The sequence below is a fragment of the Manis pentadactyla genome, chromosome 7, assembly GCF_030020395.1.
Source record: "Manis pentadactyla isolate mManPen7 chromosome 7, mManPen7.hap1, whole genome shotgun sequence".
Classification (NCBI taxonomy): domain Eukaryota; kingdom Metazoa; phylum Chordata; class Mammalia; order Pholidota; family Manidae; genus Manis; species Manis pentadactyla.
In genome coordinates, this window is record NC_080025.1 from 74,578,555 (window position 1) to 74,601,182 (window position 22,628).

Genomic DNA, 22,628 nt, shown 5'->3' on the forward strand with positions numbered 1-22,628 from the left:
TTTCAGCAATTACCTCCTCAAAAACACTTTCTATCCCTTTTTCTCTCTCTTCTTCTTCTTCTGGTACCCCTATAGTGGGAATGTTGTTCCATTTGGATTGGTCACACAGTTCTCTCAATATTCTTTCATTCTTGGAGATCCTTTTTTCTCTGTGTGCCTCAGCTTCTTTGTATTCCTCTTCTCTAGTTTCTATTTCATTTATTGTCTCCTCCACCGTATCTAATCTGCTTTTAATACCTTCCATTGTGCTCTTTAACGATCAGATCTCTGACCAGAATTCATTCTTGAGTTCTTGAATATCTTTCTGTACCTCCATTAGCATGTTAATGGTTTTTGTTTTGAACTCCTTTTCAGGAAGATTCATGAGGTTGTTGTCATTTAAGTCTTTCTCAGTAGTTGTATTAATAATTTTAGTTTGAAGCAGGTTTCTTTGGAGTTTCATGTTTGTATCTGGCACCCTCTAGGGCCCAGAAGCTTTACTCTCTGTAGCTGCTCAGCCCCTGTAGCAATGTTGAGGGTTGCAGGGGAGTGGTATTGGTGCCTCGGGGGAGAAAAGTGCTGTTCCTGTTTCCCGGCTGCTATTCCTGTGTCCACTGCCTGAACCAGTGGGCCGAACACAGAGGTATAAGCCTCTATGCTTTGCATTTGTAGTTGCTATAAACAGGTCTCCCCTCTGGCTGCCCTAATGCCAGGGTAGCATTTCCCGGTTTGCCAGCCAGGTGGGGCTGGCTGGGAGAAAGGTACAGTAGGCTGCGTATCACGAAGGGAGTCCGTGGAGCTGTGTAGCCAGCCAGGGAACTGGGGCACCTGAAGATCTTGAAAGTTCCCAACCTTCTGAGCAGAGTGCACCTGGACAATTTTGTCTATCTGTCCTTTCTCCTGAGCAGTAAGCTTTGTGCAGCCTTGCCCCTTTAGCAGCCCTCTTGCCTTAGGGCTTACTTTTTAGGAAGTCTCTCAGACTGCCCGCCTTTCTTTTGCCCCAGAGCAGGTGGATATGGATCACTGCTTTCCACAAGTGCCTGTAATCTCAGTCTCTCCAGGAATTCTGCCTGCCTTAGCTATCCAACCCCCTAGTCACAGGAGTACCATGCAAGCACCATGAAATGTAGGTTTATGCTCCCAGAATGGATCTCCGGAGTTAGGTATTCAGCAGTCCCAGGGCTCCACTCCCTCACCACTCCATTTCTCTTCCTCCAGCCAGTGAGCTGGGGTGAGGGAAGGACTTGGGTCCCGCCAGGCCACAGCTTTGGTTCCTTACCCTGTTCCATTAGGTCTGCTCTTTCCTCCAGGTGTATGTAATCAGGCATAGTCCTCTTTCCTGTTGCTCTTTCAGGATTAGTTGTATTAATTATATTTTTGTATTATATGTTGTTTTAGGAGGAAGCCCTGTCTCGCCTGTCACGCCGCCATCTTTAATCCTCTCCTCTTGAGAAAATTTAAATAATAGTTGATTTTGGCTTGTTCCACCCAGTCATTAATCACTGCTGCCAACCACCAACACTAGGAAAGCCTGTCATTTAAACTGAATGCAATTTTAGGACCTACACTACTAAGTAAGAAGAAATAAAGTCAAAATACACTAGCATGTAGGTGGGGCAGAGGAGTTGCTAAAACTGCATACACTTGGGTGAGGACTTCTTTGATCTTTTCTCTTTCTTTCTTTTAAGTTTTTTTGTTTTTTTTGTTTATTGTTTTTTTACAGTAAGCAACTTGTGCACACATTAATAGACATTTCCAAGGGTGCAAAATGGAGTATCGTGAAAATTAAGTTTCTTTCTCCATTTCCCTATTCCTTTCCCCACAGTCACTTATCTTTGCTGGTTTCTTGTCTCTTCCCAGAGATGTAATATGCATATCTGAACACGTATTTTTATATACGCACTGTGCCTGATGTGCTCAGTGTTCTTTATTTTGCCTTTTCCCTTAACTGTGTATTATAGGAGGTCTCAGATTACTACCCATAGGTGTATCAGCCTTGTTGGCACAATTTGTAGCTCTACCATAATTTATTTAGCTAGTTTTATCCTGGAATTTGAAGTCATTTTTAGTCTTTTACTGTAAACAGTGCCACAGTGTATGACTACATAAATCTTTGTGTGTATAAATTTAGGCTAAATGCCTAGAGTAATGCCACTGAGAAACTTCTGAGACATCCCCAGTAACTTCCAAGTTTAGTTCAATAGTTGACTCAGTGAGCACATTACTCATTCTGTGCCCTCTGCTGGGGACTTTCAAGAATCAGACATGGCCTCTGCCCTCAATAGATTAGGGTCACTTCCAGTGACTGCAGTGCTGCAAGGTATAGTGCTGGGTGACAGGTCGGGTGCTGCTCAACTCTGGGGAAGTCCACAATGGAGTTAAGACTTCTGAGCTTGAGGCTGAGGGAGGGATTTCGAGGATGGGGTGGGACTAGAGTTAGATGTGGGAAGTGGCAAAGAAGGGCACGTGGGGAGGGTACAGGAAGCACGGGTACTCCAAAGCACATGTTGGGTGCACTGCCCTCCACCACAGGCCTCCTCATTGTCCCTGGGAGGTCCCAGGATGTTGGCACAGGCTGTGCCCTCTGCCTGGAGCACTTCCCCTCAGTTGCTTTAGGGCTTGCTCCTTTACAGTGATGCCCACAGGGGCTCCTCCTTGTGGGCCCTGCTTATTTGCCCAAGTACTCCAGGTATTATCCTGTTACATCAGAATCAGGTGCCTCATGTTTCTGCACTCTGCTCTTCATCTTGATGCCACCATAAAACCATCTCTGATGGGCCTGATGGCACAGTTGGCTCCCCAGTGGCCATTCTGGCCTCCTTTGCCATCTGCCCAAGGGCAAAACAGGTACTTCCCTTGGCTGCTATAATATGGATGACACCAGGTTATCATTTCCAACAAGATTTTAGGATGGTGGAGCATTTGAGGTGGCACAGGGCAGCTCAGGGAAGTCCTGGGGTGCCACTTGCTCTTGTTGGAAATGCTGTACTTGCTCTTGTTGGAAATGCTGTGCTCAGAACTTAGAGGCCCCTCCTCAGTGTGGGGAGAGGGGGTTCTCTCTGTTTATCTCCTGCTTATCTGTCTCTGCCTAGGACTGGCTTCTCTCTCCCCAAAGTGAGTGTACCCCAGTATGCTTCGTGGCGTTTGGGCCCCAAGGCTCCGGAAAGGGGAGTCTCTTTTTCATGAGCATTTAAGGTCTCAGGGAGGACCAATTTCAGATCTTGGTTGGGGCTCACCATCCATCCTTTTGCCACAGGACTAGGGGTTCTGGCCTGTCACCCAAATAAACAACCATAGCACTTAATATTTATACCAAATCACACCCAGCAGCCCAGTGGCAGGAGTCCTGGTGAGATTTAGACTTAAACATTACTGCAAGTTGGGCTCTATTGGTTCCATCCTTTGTGGGATGAAAAACAGCTCTCCCTACCTACTGTTTCTTCAGTCCTCTGGGTTCCTGAAAACGTCTGATCGAGAACTGGGAGAAGCACCGTGTGGGGCCTCTGTGTTCTTTGAGACAGCAAACATCTTCCTCAAACCTCAGAGCCACAAAACCCTATTAGGTCTGCCAAAACATGCTCCTGGTTTACATTGAACCCTTTGCTCTGAAACTTCAAGGTTTAGGTTACTCACACAGCTTGCTCCAGAACAATGGGAAGGGACTCGCTTTGCATTTGTATAACAGAAACTGCCATTAACTTGCAGTTAGCCTCAAAGGTAAATTCAGGTCTCTTCCTTCAGTAAAACTGAATAGCTGGAAGCTTTGAAGTGCTTCTGTGCTTCTGTTCATCAAGGTTTTTAAAAAAAATCCCAGGTTTGGGCATACCTATTCCTATGCTTAAGTTAACTTTTTGAGAGGCAGCTAAGGTTCCATGCAGAATCAGACACCTGATAATTGTCATAATTGGGCTCTAAGCTCGTTTAACACACCAGAGTGCTCTAGTTCATAGGCTGGGGTCCTAGTAAGCAGAGGCGAATAGATCCCCTATCTGAAAAAGCATTAGACAGACTTAGTCTTGTCTAAGTACTACGTTTTAAAGAAGACTCAGTGATATATCAGGATGCAGAAGAGGTGGGGTATGGTAAGAAATGGGGCAATCGTAAGAAATGATCCTTGTTCAGAAGGAGCTTTTATATAGATGGAGAGATAAACAGAGATAAAAAGATAAATGAAACAGTTTCATATGCTTACTGCCAAGTGAGCTGAAAAAAAAATGAGGTGTTACATGAAAATTTTGAGAAGAGATTGATTAATTCTTGAGGTTTCACTTATCTAAATTTTAAATATCATGTTAGACAAAGTTTAAGAAATCATAGAATTTGTTAGGAAAGTATGTTCACTTGCATTTTTGAGAGCCAGTTGCTTGTATGTTAATAGCCTTATGGTATGAATATATATATATATCTTTTGTATTTTTTGTTAACATATATGTGAGCATCATAAAGGGATTAAACATATGTTTTTGGGTGTACTTCTTGCCAAAAGAAAGGATCATGAGCTTTTATGTGATTCAGTTTTGTTCACATTAGGTTTTTAACATTTTAGAATCAAGGGAGAGATTTTCTGTCCTGACGCAAAGTCCCAGCATTTAGGACCGGTAAAGGCAGAGTGCTCTGGATCAGGGGGGTTGGTGATTCTCCCTGTTGTGGCCAGGATGACATACACATGACCCTGCTGTAGGAGCCCTGTCTCAGGGGCTCATGGAGGTGGCTGTTCTCACTGCACATGTCGGTCCAACAATAGACTGGCCAGACGCCATGCCAAGGGCTGGGGGTTCAAAGGCAAATGAATCATGGGCCTCCTTTCAGGGACACCGTCATCCTGTGTGGGCCAGGTGGCGGTGGGCATGTGAATAAACTGCTTGGGGTGTCCATGCCAGCTCAGGGCTGTCATGAATTAGAGAACAGAGGAAGGCTCGTTACCTGGAAGGGGAGGGCAAGTCAAGGAAGCTCTGGAGAACTTGGCCAGTGTATGGGTTTGAAGAACATGTAGGAGTTCATTAACTGAGTATGGATTTCCAAGATGAGAGACCATATTGTGCAAAGCAGCTGATGGGAAAGCAGAGAATTACAGCTAATTTGATGAACTGCTAACAGTTGACTAGAACATAGAAAGGAATGCAAAGAAACAAAGCTGGAGTAATAGCAGGGGTTTTTATTCCTTGGAGTTTGGACTTTCAGGATAAGGCCCAAAGGATCCATGAAGCTCTTCAGCAGAGAAGTGACCTGATTAATTGGTGTTTTAATTGAGTGTCATATACACCAAATGCATGATTATGCATTTTCCATGCATTTCTCATTGAATTTGCACAAATATCACATGAGCGTGTTCATTGTGTCGGGGTTCCAGAAGGAAACAGAGGGCAACTCCAGCAGGGTGATTAAGGAGAGGTTGATCAAGGCACTAGTGATGAAACCATGGGCAAGGTTAAAGATGTGAAACCCCGGCAGGCTAGTGATAGCAGGGAACCTTTACCACTCCCTCCTCTGCTGTAGGATTAGAGAGAAATTGATTCTGGAAGCCACTGAGGAAGAGTGGTAGCCATCCAAGGGAGGCCTTAGCCACTGCCATTTCCCTGCCCAGCTGGTCAAGAGCCTGGGGAACAAATACAGCAACCGCTCTTTTCTCTTTCCCTGTGATCTTTGGTCAGTGTTCCCCCCACTGGCCAAACGCAGCTTGAGGCCACGGGGCCAAGGACTCTAATTACGGGCCCATTAAGGTCAGACCCTGGGAAACACAGAATGGGCAGCCGGTGGGCAAGACTGCATCAGGAGAAGCAAACAGACACTACGCAGGGAAGTTCCTGCATGCATGTCACAGATGAAGGTAGGGTTCGGCAGCTTGCCCCAAACCACACAGCTTGTGAGTTGTGGTCCCATCTGACCCCAGAGAGGAAGCTCTTACACACTGCATGGAATGGGAAAGGAATGGGAAGCCAGACATGCTGGCTGGGGGACCAAGGTGCTCTTTCTAATTTAAGACCCAAGAAGAAGAAGTTTGAGGGCCTAACATGGCAGGGGCGGTGGAGACAGGAAGGAATGGATTTGAAGAAGTGGGGCAGCACGGACAGAACTCTGGACATTGATTTCCCTCTCACAAGAAATGATAGTGTTACAGAAGATACAGACTGTGTTAGGTCCTTTCCAGCACAAAGCTCTGTGGCTCATCTCTGCAGTGATTGTGACATATTTATTTCATGTTGTTACTCTATCTTTGACGATACTTTCCCAATGCTCAGTATACCTCCTTTTGAAGATTTGAAGTATATTTGTTTACTACATTAGTGATGCCCAAGTCCCAATTTTAAGACAACCAAGATTGTCACTGGTTCACCAAAACATGTTTTAAAATCATCAAAATGCAGTAAGCATGTGCCTGTCTTTTAGTAGGTATTTTCCTCTAATTGTAAATCTGAAATCCTGCATTGAATACAGTGTTAAGAGCCCAAAATATAACTTGACCTCTGCTTAAACAGTATGATAAAAGAAAAAAAAAAAACAAGAGCTGGGGAGAATATAATTCAGAAAAATTGGACAGCAACTATACAAATTTTTTTTAAATATTGTAATTATTCAGAATGATCCAAGCCTTTTTTCCCTTGAATTGGCTCAATTACTGCCTCATTCATTTGAACTGTCAGTTGGACATGTACTATTTTAAAAACATAAAAGCCTCTTAGTTCAAGTTTGAAGTAAATGCTTATTTTCATCTCATGAAATATTTTTAAAAATTCCCTTCAGTAAGGGTACCTCTCAAGAACTTTTTCTTTAGGTGTTATTACCTATCCTTCAGATTAGCTTTAACCACACCCAAGTCTGAGGTTTCTGAAAATAATGGGCCCTTCGGATCCTGTAAGATGAATAGTCTCCCCTCCACCCTGAAAATGCTTGGATTTCTATCTGTAACTCCCTAGGTTATCACAGCCTCTGGACTGATAACCACTCCATTTCTGGGGCCACTGTTTTCTGACAGTTTCCACTTTGAAACACAGCAGGTAAGAATTGTTCTCATTTCAGCAATCAGCCCCTAACTTGAAGGTTCCTGAGCATTTCTCTGGAGTACTTCCTTATCCAATTGCTCCTTGCCTTGAGGGCTTTGTCTGATTGTTCTATGAGGCTCTCTGGACCTCAGCCATCTTCTCTTGAGTTCACTCAAAATATTGGAACTTCCTTGCAGTAAAACCAGCTTGTTCTCCTCACTTCTCTTTCCTATCACCCCTCCATCTCTGTCCTCACCCCATCCCTTTCCTTCTCTCAGGTGACTGACCTGTCGCCATTCTGGACCTTGGACACATTCAGTCTGTGCCACTTCCCAGCTGCATCCCAGGACCACATTTGTTCCCAGATGCCCAGTCATCCTGGGAAGATGGTGGCACTATCTACATTCAAATCCTGGCAGAGTCATTTATTACTGTATGACCTGAAATAGATTAGTTTCCCATCTGTTAAGCTGGAATGCTAATAATCATGTGGGAGCATATGTTGTCATTTCAAATGTTGTGTATGTATAATTTCATCTTCATAGATTGGCTTCTTTCCTATTAAGTATAAAGCATACCACTGACATAAAATCATAACTATGCTTACCTTATTTGACCTAATTATAGTTGACATTATTCAGTAAGTAATCTCTCTTCAACACATACAAGTACATACTCATATAATATTTTGGTATATATTAATATATATTTATAAGTAAATGGTCTAAAAGATCTGAATATGATGTCTTGATTTAAAACTTAGAGTCTTCTCATGCATTTAGTATGTTTTACCTTTAATTTTTAAAATTTGGACGCTAATCATATATATAGAAATTGATCAGAATTGCCAATTTAGTCAGGTTATGAAATTCACTTCCTATATTGTGTTGTCATCCAGTATTGGAATGACAATTACAAATTTCATTAACTGAGAAGCAGAAACTAGAAAATGTAGGCCAGTGGACTGTGAAAATGGTGATATATTCACATATACTATATTGAAAATGATTTTGTATTAGCCTTGTGTGCTAATAACAGATTTGATGTGATGGGATTGTTGAGGTAGAATTATTTACAAGGGCTTTTTAAGAACTTGAACATATATGATCTTAATACATATAATGAGCAAGGTTTTTAGTAACGTTTTCTTTGGATCACTAACTTGGACTTTAACGTTTCCTTAGTGTGACCCGTGGGTCAACAAACATTTTCTTAGAGGGCTAGATACTAAATATTGTAGCCTTATGGGTCATACTTTCTCTTTTATTTACTCAACTCTATTATTTAGCACAAAAGTAGCCCTAGACAATATATGAATGATGGGGGAAGCTGTGTTCTAGCCAGTTTCATTTTCAGAGACAGCCTGCTCACAGACCATAGTTTGTTACTCTGATCTCAGGCCCCTTAATTTACACATGTTAGAGAGTTTACGTGACTTAATTAAGAAGACACAACTAACTAGTTAGTGTTAGAACCACTATTAGTTTAGTTTTTCGTATCACCAGTCTTCCAGTATATAGGCTAATGCTCTGACAACAAAAGCATGCTTCTCATATGGTAGGCAGCCAAAGAATTCTGATTCATTGGTCTTACCACCACATCTGTTCATTTCATTTATAGCTGTATTTCCCAGAGACATATATTGTTTTTAATCTCCTATACAAAATGGAAAATAAAAGCTTCCTTTGTATGATATTTATATTTTGAATATATCATTTCTTGTTTAGAATATCTATATGAAAACATGATCACTTCTGTTACTTAATATAAAAGATATAAAAAATATGTGCCCTTTAAGATAGAAATTAAGCATAATTTGTTAACTTTAAAAAAATTCAAAGATAATTAAATCAGAGCAAAATTAAATATTGTCTTACCATGTTTAAATGTCTTCTGGACTTAATTTCATTTTATTAGAATTTATTTTCAAAGACTACTATAACTCAGTTGAAAGACTGACAAATGCCAATCAAAACATTTTTAAGGGACTTTGGAATCTTGTAAAGAGTAGCTTCTATTAAAATAAAAGTCTGGATAGAAACAAAAATATGTTTCATTTGAAGGAAAGAAAAGGATATTATAATTATTAAAATCTCAAAACTTTTTTTTTCACCTTAAACATCATTGTGTGATATTAAACATGTAATGAAAAACATAGACCTGTCCTCAAAATGTCCATATTTCTTGCTTCCTATGATGGCAAATATGGGGCAGGGAAATTTGAAGGCTGTACACTTTTCATAGTGCTTATAGAGAAAGATTGAGCACTTAAATCTTTTTACTATTATTCACATTGAAATGTGTTCCAATTAAACTTTAATTTTCAATAGAATTAATTTCAATAAATGTAGATCATTTATTGTCTATAATGTCTTTTGAAATTGATAACTCTTTGCCATGGACAAATGTGAGGCTAGTGTAACAATCCAGCAAGTGATGATGAGAAAGACATAAGGAGGAGGGAGAAAAATGGGGAATTATAAAATAAAATCTATTGAGTTGTAATTTTGTAAGTGGACAGAGCCTATAAAGACATAAGACTTCAGGCTTTGGTGAAGGGAGGTATGGTGATGTTTGATGATGAGTTATGGAATACTGGAGGAGGTGGTACTGGTTGGAGATTGGGGACAGGAGAAATGTTTGTGATACCTATGGAAGATCTAAGTGGATATTTTTTATATAGAAATATAAAGTTTTAGGGGAAGATTGGTATTAGAAATATGCAGTTGAGATCATCAGCATACAGATAGTAACTGAAGCCACAGGAGTAAATAAGATCATCCAGGAAACTTGTCAAGTACAGAGGGAAGAGGTTAAAGAACTCTGGAGAACACCAGAAGAAAATACTTGTTTTGATTTGTTTGATAGTTTGTTTATTGATTGCTCTAAGAACAGCAATAAAGAATTTTTACTTTAGCACATCATAAGCTACTTAATATAAATCCTCTAGGAGGGAGAGGACTCCATTAAAAATTTATATGAAAAAAAATTCCTGGCCAGTTCCCAAAACTATGGAATGGGAAAGAAATATAAAAGCCTTCCTCTGTCCATACTCCATAGACTGGCTCCTGGAATAGAGAAGTCTTTCCCTTTCCAGCGACTGTCAAATGGTAAAATATTACCGAAGAATTCAAGTCTGTTTGGAGTCAAGTTGTGAAAAAAGGAGCCTCTCTCTTAGAGAGATTGATTTTGGTATTAACTAAGGGCAAGACACTCTTTTTCTGATTAAACAATCTGGTTAAAAATCAGTTTGGAAAATGGGGTATATTCGAAGAGGTGTGGAAGTTGCTCTAATATAAAATGAAACCACAGATAAGCATGAAAGAGTGGCATATTCTCTAGAAAGACTTAAGTGGTGAAAGATACTCCTTTATATCATATTTTTGTTGAACTATGCAAATTCATCTAGCATTTGCCATTATTCTACTTAGTAAGAAAGAAACAAGTCAGTGTTTCCAGTTCTTTCTCAGTTCCTTAGTCAAAGCAGAGACACGGACATTGTCTAGCCTAAATTTAGCAATTTCCTCCATAGAATTATAGGAACCACTCAATCCCTAATCAACTTTACCATGTGCAACAAAGATGCATTGGAATTTGAAATAATAATTAGAAATGCATGGAATTTAAAATCTTATATACATCTGTGTATACATGAAAGAACTATGCTATTTTTAGAACCTAAAACAACTTATTAGTAAAATGCATTTGCTCTTGGACTCATGGCATATTCCTTGTATTAACAATGCAGACGGCTGTAAGGAGTCGTGTGGAGTGCCTATGGGACATCCTTGTAGCTACCGCTAGTGAGGAATTCAGTTGACCCAAATCTGAAGCCCAGGGACAAGTATGAGCTGGAGACAAATCTTGTGAAAACTCACCTGTGGATGACATTAAAACATGGCATTCACCACAGTTACCTACATGGTATATATACATTTGAGAAAACACGGGTTTGAATATAATAACTTTAAAACCAGCAGTCAAGGGGCAGATAGAGAAAGATCCCAGAAGGAGCCCAAGTCACTCCTGTGAACTCTTCTTTATCTGACAGATCAAGGGAGTAAACTTAAAAGAAGGGGAGTGGTCAGCCATGTCCACTGAAGCTGAGAGCTGCTAGGATAAGGCCTGAAGTGCCTCCACTTCTTGATGCTGGATGACTGGTCTGCTTAGGGCAGATGTTGGAAGCACTACCGCGTGGTTTATTCCACATCCCTGACAGAGGGCAGAACGAGGCTCTGGGTGACTGCACACGTTGGATAACATCTGACAGAGATATGAGAAGGAATCCTTCCTTTGGGTGAAATGTTAATTATAAAGCTTCTAAGTTTTGCTCTTCTAGCTAGTATCCAGGTGGCCCAACTTTGAGTAGCTGATGGTGGGGCTCAAGTAGGAGGATTTTTTACTCTACTCTAGTGTCTTTCATTAGTTAGAGATGATAACATCTTAAAACTGAGTACACTGAATTGTGAGGCAAGTTATTTTCATTGCCCATAGGAACATGTACCCTTTTATATGCACACACTCAGCCAAAGCAGCAACCCCGTAAGCAACCTGTGCTCATCTGGTTAGCATTTCACTTTGCTTTTTGACTTTTAATTCAAACTAAACATCAACATAAGAAGTTTTGATAGTAACCCATGAACTTCATCCTTTAAAAAGGTAGTGTAGCTCTCTTCCTGCAGTGCAACCATAGCAACTGACAAGGAACAGAAAGAAAGCTTTCACACATGCTGTGCTAATTAATCCTGTCCTACAGTTTTCCTTCAGCTGGAGGATGCAGTTCAATAAATTTTGCATGCGTAAAGTGTGTTTTGATACATGAACTGTATAAATGCATAGCAATGTATTTACCAAAAACATTTATAAAAAATGTAGTTATATATTCCTACTTTGAGGTATACTCTTTTTTTAAAATTTTTTTGAGTCACTTTGTTGTAATAATTTGCTGTCTCCCTGAAAGTTTTGGGATTTATCTTTTTAATTGAACCAGAATATTTTTGGGGTAAAACCTTTAGTTTGTCAATTTATAGGCCACTTCTCACAAGAAATGTTTTAATTGACTATATTAAAGTGAGATGATGAAAGAGGTTTTCTCAAGTGATGTAGAATAATGTATCTTAAAAATATAACAACATCCTTTAATATGACACATTATGATGCAACCATATTAAGAAACTGAGCACACTGAAGTTAGATATAGCAAGCTCATTTTTACTGTTGCTTAGCAAAGTTATGTGGCCCCTGTGAAATGGAATTTGGGCCATCCTTTACCTAAACATGTGGGAAGGAGGAAAATAATGTAGGCAAAAAGCATGCCCTGTTTATATTTTCCAAAAATATTTAACCAGTTGTACAAATTTTTATTCAGCCTGAACATTACTGACCCAAAAGCACATAAAATGATTTTGATTTGTATCAGTTCTACATTATTGAGGTCTTGTTCTCCCTTTAAAACTGAGAATATCACAGTCTTTTATAACTAGCCTGGCCTGAACTGACAAAGAAAATCTCAGATTTTTTTCATTCCCCTATCCCTCTGGCCTTACTTTCTATCAACAGGGCCTCAGGAAAACAAAGGGAATCCAGCCTGAATGTTTTTGGCATACCATTTGACTTGACAATACCATATGGAACTAGTCAGAACCAACTTCAGAACTTGTGCTTAGCTCCTTGGCCTCTGTATAGGAATATGCTCATTTAAGGAACTAAAGGAACTAAACCTTTTGATGGGATTACTAAATTCTGGAAACATTTTACCATCCTTGTTGTCCTGGCTGTTGCTCAGTTTTGCCTGAATAGAGATAAGATAAACCTTACAGAGAAAAGAAGTAGAGGTTATTATGGAAATCTGTTATCAAAAATAGTTATTCCATTCATGTCGAGAAAAGGTGGGGAACCTTTATGTGTATATGTGTGTGTGTGTGTGTGTGTGTGTGTGTGTGTGTGTGTGTGTGTGTATGTGTATGTTGGGTGCATGTATAAGCTGTACATTGTAATATGGAATACGTATAGACATTAACCAATTTATAATATGACATTTTTATTATAAAAACTGCATTGTAGAAAAATTGACTGTAACTACAGTTGAATTAATTAGAATTTCTTTGTCTCACTAGCTGTCCTATTAATTTCAACATTTGCCTATAGTACAGGAAAGAGAGTATCAGTGTGAAATAAGCAGGAGAAAAGTCATGTTCCTAAGTACTACATAAAAATTGAACAAATCAGAACATTAAAATGATTATGTTATGGTAGGTTCACTGTAAAAATGTTTTATGTGCTTTAAGCATCATAGGGATTTAAATAAAACTGCATTTGTCATTAACAAACATAGCTAGATAGAAAGCTATCACAAATAGTTTTTTCTTTTAAAAATAACATCTTTAGATTTTGTGATTTTTCTTTTAAAGGAATTTATATGTTCATTGTAGAAAATTTGGGAAAACAACAGAAAAGCTTAAAAAAATGGATAATCTTATATTCCTGAGCCAGATGCTGAAAGCATTCAAATATATTTTGTGCCATTCTTTTTCCTAGCATAAGTACTTATGGTTGTGAGGTCAAACTGCACATAATTTATCACTTAACATATTATTGTGACCATTTTCCCAGTTTAAAAAAATTATTAGAAAACACTTTAATTTACTATATTCTATCTCACCATCTCTATGTATTAGATTTATTTAATTATTCCTTTATAATTATTTGTTAAAGTGGTTTTCAAATGAGTTTCCTGAGTAAGCATTTCCCAGCAAGTGTTTGATTGAACACTGAAACTAAAAGAAGTTAGAAAAACCCTTTGAGAAAAGTGTCATACTCTTTTCTTGCAGATTCATAATACATGTTTGAAAAATTAAGGGCACTGAAAGTCTTGCAGTATGGAGACCTCTTTAACTTTTTAAACTATCTTTTCTCAGATATTTGACCTTGGAACCCTTTCTCTTAACACTTATTTTTAACTCTCAGAGCTAGAGTTCCATGAAGCATCCTTTGGAAATGCAAGAATATCTCTAAGCTTCTCTGTAATATCTACCAGTTTATGAATCATATATTTACTCTCCTGAGATTTTATTAGATTCAAGATGCTTTCTAAGGAAATGTAAATGACTTATTGGTTATTAGCATGTGCTTGAAACAGGTAGACCAGGGAATGCTTTCCTCAGCTTGTCTAGTAACCTTGACACTGCATTTGTTCTGTATTACAGTACATTGACCTTTTAAAGCTATGAACATTCAAATTTAAATTCCTTTGTTCTATTAATGCCCATTAAACTTCTTTATGTTTCATGTAACCCACAGGTCTTGCAAGAGCAAAATCCGTCCCTAGCCACACATACTCCAACGAAGTGGTTACCTTGTGGTACAGACCTCCAGATGTTCTCCTGGGTTCAACAGAATATTCCACCTGCCTTGACATGTGGTGAGAAATGGAAACTTTACTCTAGCTAATCTATCTGTGGTGTTTGGTTTGCGTCAGACCTAGACAAAAACCCCAACAGTTTGAGTGTAGATTAATGGTGCAGGAGTATTCTCCTGTGTAGGGCAATACTGCTGGATTCTGAAAAAATGTGACTGGAAATATTCCCTAATTGGAAACTCTCTTGCAGATGGTGTCTGGTAATAGTTCTTGATGGACAGGGACAGACATTTTTCTGTCAGTACTGTGAATTTTCTCCCTAAGGGTCTTAATTTATGGCTATCTTATAACAAGGAAGTATACATCTCCAAACATCAGTATGGCTTGGAAGTAGTAGGGAGCATATTAAAATAGACAACAAAGCCCAGACAGTTGTCTGAAAATTTTGGTATAGCTGCTAGGCACTAAATTTAGTGCAGTATACTCCCAAAAACTGTTGGTACCAATTATCCAAAATGAAATAAAATAATTTTTTAAAATACCACAAGTTTAATTTCAGTAGTCTCAGTTTCACATGGTGGTTGAGCAAAACTTAAACATCTATCATAGGAGGCCCAAAGACTGGTGAGATTTAATGCATAATTATTACTACTGATAAAGTACAGTGAGTTCCCAAGCCAGTGTGATACAAATCAAATAGATAAGGAAAATCTCATTTTTAGCAGTCAGGAAAGGCTTATTAGTGACTGTTGAAAATGGCCATTATTAATAGAAAAATCTCTTTTCTAGACTCACAATTGTGGTCATAGTAAAACACCTCACATAGCACATGACTGTTTGGTAGCAGGAATCATCTTCCATGAATAGCCATGCCCTGTGTATAGGATTCAGCTACGTGTTCATTTAATGTTTATGACCTCATCACAACTTCATCATGTGTTGTGTTCTTCACTGCTCTACCCTCAGTAATCTGGGCTTTTAGTTAATTAGGCTGTGATGAGGCCTGGCTTCTTCTCTAGTAATTTTGATCCAAATAGTTTGTGGTGGGAAAACAGTCAAGCTTCTTGTGATGGGGGTACAATGTAGATTTTCTAGCAAATCCCCTAGGAATAGGATTTGGGAATCTATGAAGCCACTGAAAATATATGCAATGTTCTGTGTGCATATAGATATATTTGTTTTTATGGAGTGTAGATCTGTTGCTTTCAATAGAGCTATAAAGAATCTGGGTCATCAAACAGCCTAAGATCTATTGTCATACATTTTGTAATGTCTTGTAATAAATCTAAAACCATTGTAATGCCTGCTCTAAAACACTATGGGTAAAGATGGTCATCTATCATTGAGGAGCTGATCTAATGCATTTTTTCATCACCCTTCCTGCTTTTTTTTTTTTTTTTTTGATAATTGTTTGTACAGTCAGGTTTTTTTTTCCAAGGCTAGGGCAAAATAAATACTTTGATCATTAGTTGCAATGGAGGAAGAGGTTGGAAATAAAGGTCAATGATGCATCAGGATATCAGTTCCTAACTATCTCATTCCCTTCCTTCTTTCTGCTGTATAGTTAAGAGATGGCCATGCAAATAATCATTACTGAAAACTCTCGAATTATGGAGTGTTTTTTCTCTTTTTTAGTATGGAAATTCTAGGTTGTCTTGCAGTGAGGTCATTTAAGGACTCTGCTAATAGTACATAGTTTGGAAATATTTGTGGCTTACAGCCAGTTTTGTCTTAGTGTTTGGCAGTTCAGTTAAGATTCTCTTCTCATCATCAGGAGTAGCTGTTTTTTATACAATACTGGCTAATTTTTTCCCAAACCTTTAAAAGTGCTCTTTAAAGCACAAAGAGCCCCATGGACTGTGACTGGTAATATGTCTGTTTCTGACATGCAGTATTTGATTTCCACTCTCTGCCTCTCCCACCACCCACCCTTTCTTTCTTTTATGTGAGTGTGTGTGTTTGTTCCCTTAAGGTGGAGGGCTTGGGTACTTTCTGCCAATTTGCTTTCAACAGAGACATAATGACACATAAGAAGACTGCTATTTAAGTGGAAGGGAGGAAAACTCATAGAAAATAGTAGACCCCAAATGCCCTTTTGTCTGCCTGCCAGGGTTGTTGATTGCCAAAAACAAATAGTAAATGTGTTATGTTTGAGCAGTTTCCCATGCTTATTGGCTTTTCATTTCCATGTGTGTTAAGTCTGTCATTCTGGGTCTGAATTCATTCCAAACTATTTTCTAAAAGCCATTTTGTCATTATCCTATAAGTCAGGTAAAATGTATGTACTTTTCCAGTTAGACAGAATTTCACAGGACACTGTTTTTTGCATAATCAGTGATCGATGCTGGGTATTCAGAGACCTAGAAATGGGACTGTAATTGAGTCATGGCTCAGCTGCACCAAAGAAAAGTGTAAATATGAACCCATGGACAATAGGAGGGAGGCAGGTGGCAGTGGTTTCAGGCTATTTTTACAGTTCATTTACCATCCTGAGGCATTAGGGTAGTAACTAAAAACTAACGATCCATACCCAGTGTTACATTTTCCAGTTTTCTGTTTAAATAGCCACAGGCAATAAAAATATTAATGAAGACACATATGCATTAACATTGGCAGCCAGTGATGGGAATCAGAGCTCTCCCTGCTATGATTTACTGCTCTTGGTCTCCAGCACTGTGGCATTGTGGGAATATCCTGTGTGATTTGAGAACTCAGCAAGAAAGATAGTTTTTGATACCTTTGTTTCCCTCCGTGAAGGATTTAAGCAGAAGAATCAAATTGGACATTGTGTCATGTATAACTTCTCTTAATTCTTGGGTTTTATAACTCTTTGAAAGTCAAGGTGTAGGAAATCATCTTTAAGCTTCTAAACCAGAAGGGGCTTACCAAGTACAAAAACCACATTAAGAGAAGTGCTGATGTGAAAAGCAGCTTTTCTGTAGTGTCCTCCCTTGTCAGGAAGCTCTGCTCTAGCTATGGAGGTCATTGCTCTAAATAAGCTTTATATTTCTTTATAGAAGCTCACAAATACGTTTGGAGAAGCATTTGTTTTCTAAAGCAGAAGGTCACTTGGGATTATTTGAAGGGATTAAATTTAATGTAAGATGACTAAGTTATCAGCAGCTAATAAATAATTGGATCTCATCAACATCACAGTGCTTTTTAGGGCCTCAGTATATAGTAGCATTACCTTGTGGTACCAATTACTGTGTTCCCCAACACAGTGGCTCAAGAATGATAGCATGTCAGTCTCTTCCTTTCAGCATCTTTTTAAAGCTAATTAACATATTAACTATGCTTGTCAAAATGTAGGGAAAATCATTTATAAATAAGCCTGTCAAATGTAATGAGATTGCATATTAAATCACCCTTTCTCTATTACATCTGATTTAAGATTAAAATTAATTTAGTTAACACTGTAGCAGCTGGATGGTTAGAAAAAAATTTCCATACCTGTCTTGATATATAGAAAAATGTCTACATCAAAATTGTTTCTGCATATGTCAGAAAAGAAATTGCCTATTTATTGAGTATTATAAGGCCATTTAGCATTGCTTTTTATTAAGTAAGCCTAATCACCATATATATTGGCAATATACAGAGTTCTGCCATCATCCTGAATAATCTGTCTTGGACCAAGGAAATTTATGTAATAAAATAAGGTTTCCTAAGACATGGGTTTGTCTACTAGTGTTTTAAGAAAAAGAGAACCATAAATGAATGCTACATAGCCCCCAACCTAAAAATCAATTTGCTCTATATGAAATCCTGCCTTGAGTAACTGAGTAATTGAAATAATAGTAATTAAGTCTTAAGAAATAGTCATAATAATAGTAATAAGATAATTTTATTAAAAGCAAACTGTATGCTAAGTCCTCTTATGCATTTTAATTACCTACTGTACTGAGGTACAGTATAAGAAAATAAAATTCAGAGAGACTAAACAGTATAGTAAAGGTGGTACAGTTAGTAAATACAAGTGCTTTGGAGAGCTGACCCACTCCAAGACCCTTTCTCTTTACAACATATTACATAGTTTCTTAAGATGATATATAAGAAATTGGTTTTTATTTTACTAGTAAAAGTGATTCAAAAACACAAATACAATAAAGTTCATCTTTGATAATGTAGGTTGTTATGCTCTGAGTCATGTTGGATCCTTTGCGTGCTTCACATAAAGTGGGTGGCATTCACTCTGAGTAGCCTTGCAGACTGCCTGTCTCCCCTCACATCACTATTCTATAGTTTGTAGTTTGATTCATGGGGGAGTTTCTTTGAAATAAACTTAAGACATGAATCATTGCATTGAACACATTTTCATGGAACTAATATCTATGCTGGCATGTATTTTCCCAACCCCTAACCATTATTCATTTACCACTTCTGCTAAAACGAGTGAGTTCATTTAAAATGGAATGCTAATAAGAATGAGAGTTTGAGTTCATGAGCTGCATAAAGTCATCTATCTGTCAACACTATTTACACGTTTTCTAATTAATCAGGTCGTAAGACCAAGGAGGATTTGAATCAGTCACTGTTTTGGGTAACAACTCTTTAGAGCCTGTAAGAGCTCAAATAATATATGATTCAAATGACTTACTGGTGTAGCCACTGACAATGAAACAGAGCATAACAAGAGAACAGGGGACAATCAGAAGGGCATCTAGGTGGTTGAAAACTGAGCTCATGGTGACAACCATGCCTTCTGAGCTCACTCCCACTACTGAAGTCCCTTAAAATTAGGGTGACGTGTAGTATGTCTTCCATACCAGGACACCTTGGAGAGTTAGTGGTAATTCTGCCAGGACAATTGGTGTAAAACAGAGGTTTAACTGGGGCATGTGGTTGTGGTCCTCCTTCTCATAAAGCATTAGAGCGATAATCTGCTTCTTAGTATAGTCAGAAGAGAATTAATGCATTTGAGTGTTTAATTCACACCTAAGGACTGCTGGCTACAAATTCACATTCATTGCAGAAAAGTTCTATTACATGTCTTCATAACAAATTATCTCTGAAAATATAATTCTCTAATATTAGATTATTGTGGCATCAGAGTGGCTGCCAAAGTGCTGAATGTAGCAATGGAGTGCTGAAGGGAACCAGATTTTTTTTCTATCAAAAGCTTAGCTCGGTTGTGGTTTTTACATCTCAGGTTGTTTATCAATGTGTGTTTGTGAGAGAGAGAGTGGATATGTGTTTTCAATAGATTTGTTTGGTCATTTATTTGTGGTAGGTCAGCTGAATAATAATATATAAAATGAGGCATTGTATGTAGTCTTCACTACTAAATATTTAAATAACAAATAAAAGTTCCCGTACTTTTATCAAAGTTGGCACCATAATTGACTACCCACAAACTGGTGTTTGAATGACTTTTAAATAGCCAGTCACAATGAGTAAGTTTCATGATACTAGGATAATCCTTGGTGTATGAGGCTGCTTCGCTGGTTTATGAGAATAGAAAGAGAGGTAAAGAGTGAAATTCTTTAAGATATAGAAGACTCTGCAAAAGTGGAGAGTAGAGTTCTTAGCAGCCCTCAGTCTATCAGTCGAGCTGAACACACTGCCTTTCTCTTGGAACACAACATCCGAGAGTACCCAGGACATATCAAAAAATGGAAGCTGCTTTATTTAGTTTGGAAGATTAACATACCTTTTATGTCTAGAAAACCAGAGAGAAATTTTTGCCCAGGATGTTCTCATACTACTCTCGTGTGGGTGTGTGTTTAATTTGGAAGTACATAAATCAGTGCTTCCAGTTTAGATAACATTGGATTCACACTAGCATCTTTTGTGCATTAAGGTGTGTACTTATTCATGTAGAATTCAGTTCTCTGGTCATGTAACAAGCAGTGGTTTGCTGTGTACAGCGGGCAGTGTTGCAGTAAAAGCACACTGAAGGGCTAACTTAGGTTCTTTCTCTACCACCCCATACCTGTGTGACCTTGGTTGACCAAATCCCTTAACAGTGCTTATCTTTAGTTTCCAAATCATAAAACTATGGTATTAAAACCTATTTCAGGCACAACAATAATTAATAACTGTTTTAATAGTAACAATAGCAAAAATAGTTACTTCCTGCCTCACCCATACTCGTCCTCTAATCTTATTTCCCAGAAGCAACTACTTTCAACTCTTAGTATCTACCTTCCTGTCTTAAATAACTGTGTTCAGGTGATGGACAAGTGGGAGGAGAGGGACATGGCATATTCTTCCCTGCTTTAACCCATATTTCTGGAAATGGCTGACTACAACTTCTGTGGGTAAGTCCCTCTTTCATGACTCCAGCTGTCAATAGATTTCAGTAGCATTTGACCTTTTTTATTCTAGGGGGATAATGGCATTCATTTCTAAGGCAGGTAGTAGATTCCTGCTGTTTTGCTTCTTGCTATTTCAATATGTGTTATTGGTTCCCTTTCACCTCTGTAAGTAGTCCCTTCATTGAAGTCTGTACTGAATTGGATTAATTTCCTTCTGGACCTTTACTGATTATAGATTCCCTAATTCCTGAATTTCAAGTCTTACTCCTTTCCTTTCCTAAGAAAGAATGCATTAGAGATACTGTTTTCAAATTCTTCATCTTCCAAAAAGGTTTTTATTCTACTCCCACACATGTTGATAAAGTCTGGCTGAGTATATAATTAGATATTTTTCCCTCAGAAGTTTGAATGCATTGCTTAATTTCTTTAGAGCTTCAGCATTGCTGCAGAGAAGTCTTATTCCATTCTGATCCACAGTCATTTGTGTGCCCTTTCTTCCTTCTCTCTGGGAATATTCCACTATTCTCTCTGTCCCTGGTGTTCTGAGATTTTATGATAATGTGTTTTGGTTGTATCTTTTCCTGCTGGTGCTGGGTAGCATCCTTTCAATGTAAAGACCTAAACATTTTAGTTCTTAGAAAAGTTCTTGAATTTCTTTTTTTTTTTTATTATTTCTTTCCCTCATATTCTCTATACTTTTTGTAAATGTATAATCAGAGCAACTATCCTAATACTCTTTTTAAAAATCTTTTCTCTCTTATTTTACAACTTTTTATCTTCTGTTTTTCTTTTTTTTTTAATTCGGTTACCATATATATACGTCCCACATACACTTCCTTTTTCTTCAGTTTTTGTTGGAAGCTATCCTCAAATATGGGCATGAGGGGATCATTGGATGTCCATTTACTCTTATAAATGAGACATTGTGAACCTATGTACTTAGGGGAGCACCAGTTGACTGGTCAGTTCATTATGTACTGTTCAGACAAAAAGTTGGACTTTTCTTTGGGAGGTCCTCAGATGTCAGTGTCTGAAGGCCTAACCAGACTCCTCAGATGCTGGCTCTTGGCAGCTCAAATCCGCAAAGCAGGATGGGAGAAGGGAGTTGCTGGTCACAGACCAATAAACATATTTTTCAGTTAATTCCCTTTTTTTAAGCTCTGTGTCTCACCCTGCTCTCAGCTTGTATCCTCAGTTTGAGGCCTTACAGATTTCATTTCTCCAGAGAATGAACACTCAGTGTCTCACTGGTGAGTAGGGGTGGGAGACGGTCAGAGAAGACCTATGGTTGAGTGCCTTGTGCAAACTTTCAATCCCCAACCCTTTTTCCAGTTGTCAGGCTCAACTTCACACTTTCTAGAACCTGTGTCTCCAACTTCTGAGCTGTTGTAGGTGACTATAGTCTGACTATAACTTGAAGTTGTAACTGCCTGTGGTCCACCTGTGGTCACACCTTCACTCACGTCTTCTGAGAAAAGGTTCCCGCTCATTCACTTGTGTCTCTCATCTAGTTATTGTATCCTTGTTTAATTTTTATTTTTCCTTAACTGACACTTTGGTGACATTTTGGGGGACAGTCTGTGTACATTTTACCGCATATGCTACTCTTGTTGATAATTTAATATTCCTGGCTTTAGTTATGGATGGTTGACCCATAAGATCCTTGCTCTGTAGTAATCTTTGGTTTTGCTCAGACAGAGATTTGAAATGCAGGTACTGATACGGCTGAAAGCCAATCAGGCAACATAGTGCAGACATGAGCCTCCGGCATCTCAGACTGGTAGTAGGAATTTATAATCTTTACCATTTAACTTGTACTGAAATAATGACAGCTTTATCTATGAAAACAAACTTGAAAAGAAAGCCATATGCTTTCTGATGAACTTGTGATAAAAAGAAATAGAATGTGAAGTGACAGTTCTTAAGAAGACAGAAAATTTACGTGAATTTAAAGAATTGATTGTAGAAAGTTGTCCTTTGGATCGATGGCATGTGTGAATCGAGCATAAGCTTGCTATTAAAATAAGCAAAAGCAATTAGTGAAATTCCTTC

The 22,628-nt window shown here is 38.4% G+C and overlaps 1 protein-coding gene across 5 annotated transcripts in view; it reads left to right on the forward strand.

Moving 5' to 3' along the window:
* Positions 1–22,628, forward strand: part of CDK14 (cyclin dependent kinase 14) — a 701,998-nt gene that overhangs the window by 406,100 nt on the left and 273,270 nt on the right. For all 5 annotated transcript variants that reach the window (XM_057504492.1, XM_036911780.2, XM_036911782.2 and 2 more), the window contains one exon: positions 14,259–14,379. In XM_057504492.1, coding sequence (XP_057360475.1) covers positions 14,259–14,379 — 121 coding nt within the window. The remainder of the gene's footprint in view (positions 1–14,258; positions 14,380–22,628) is intronic.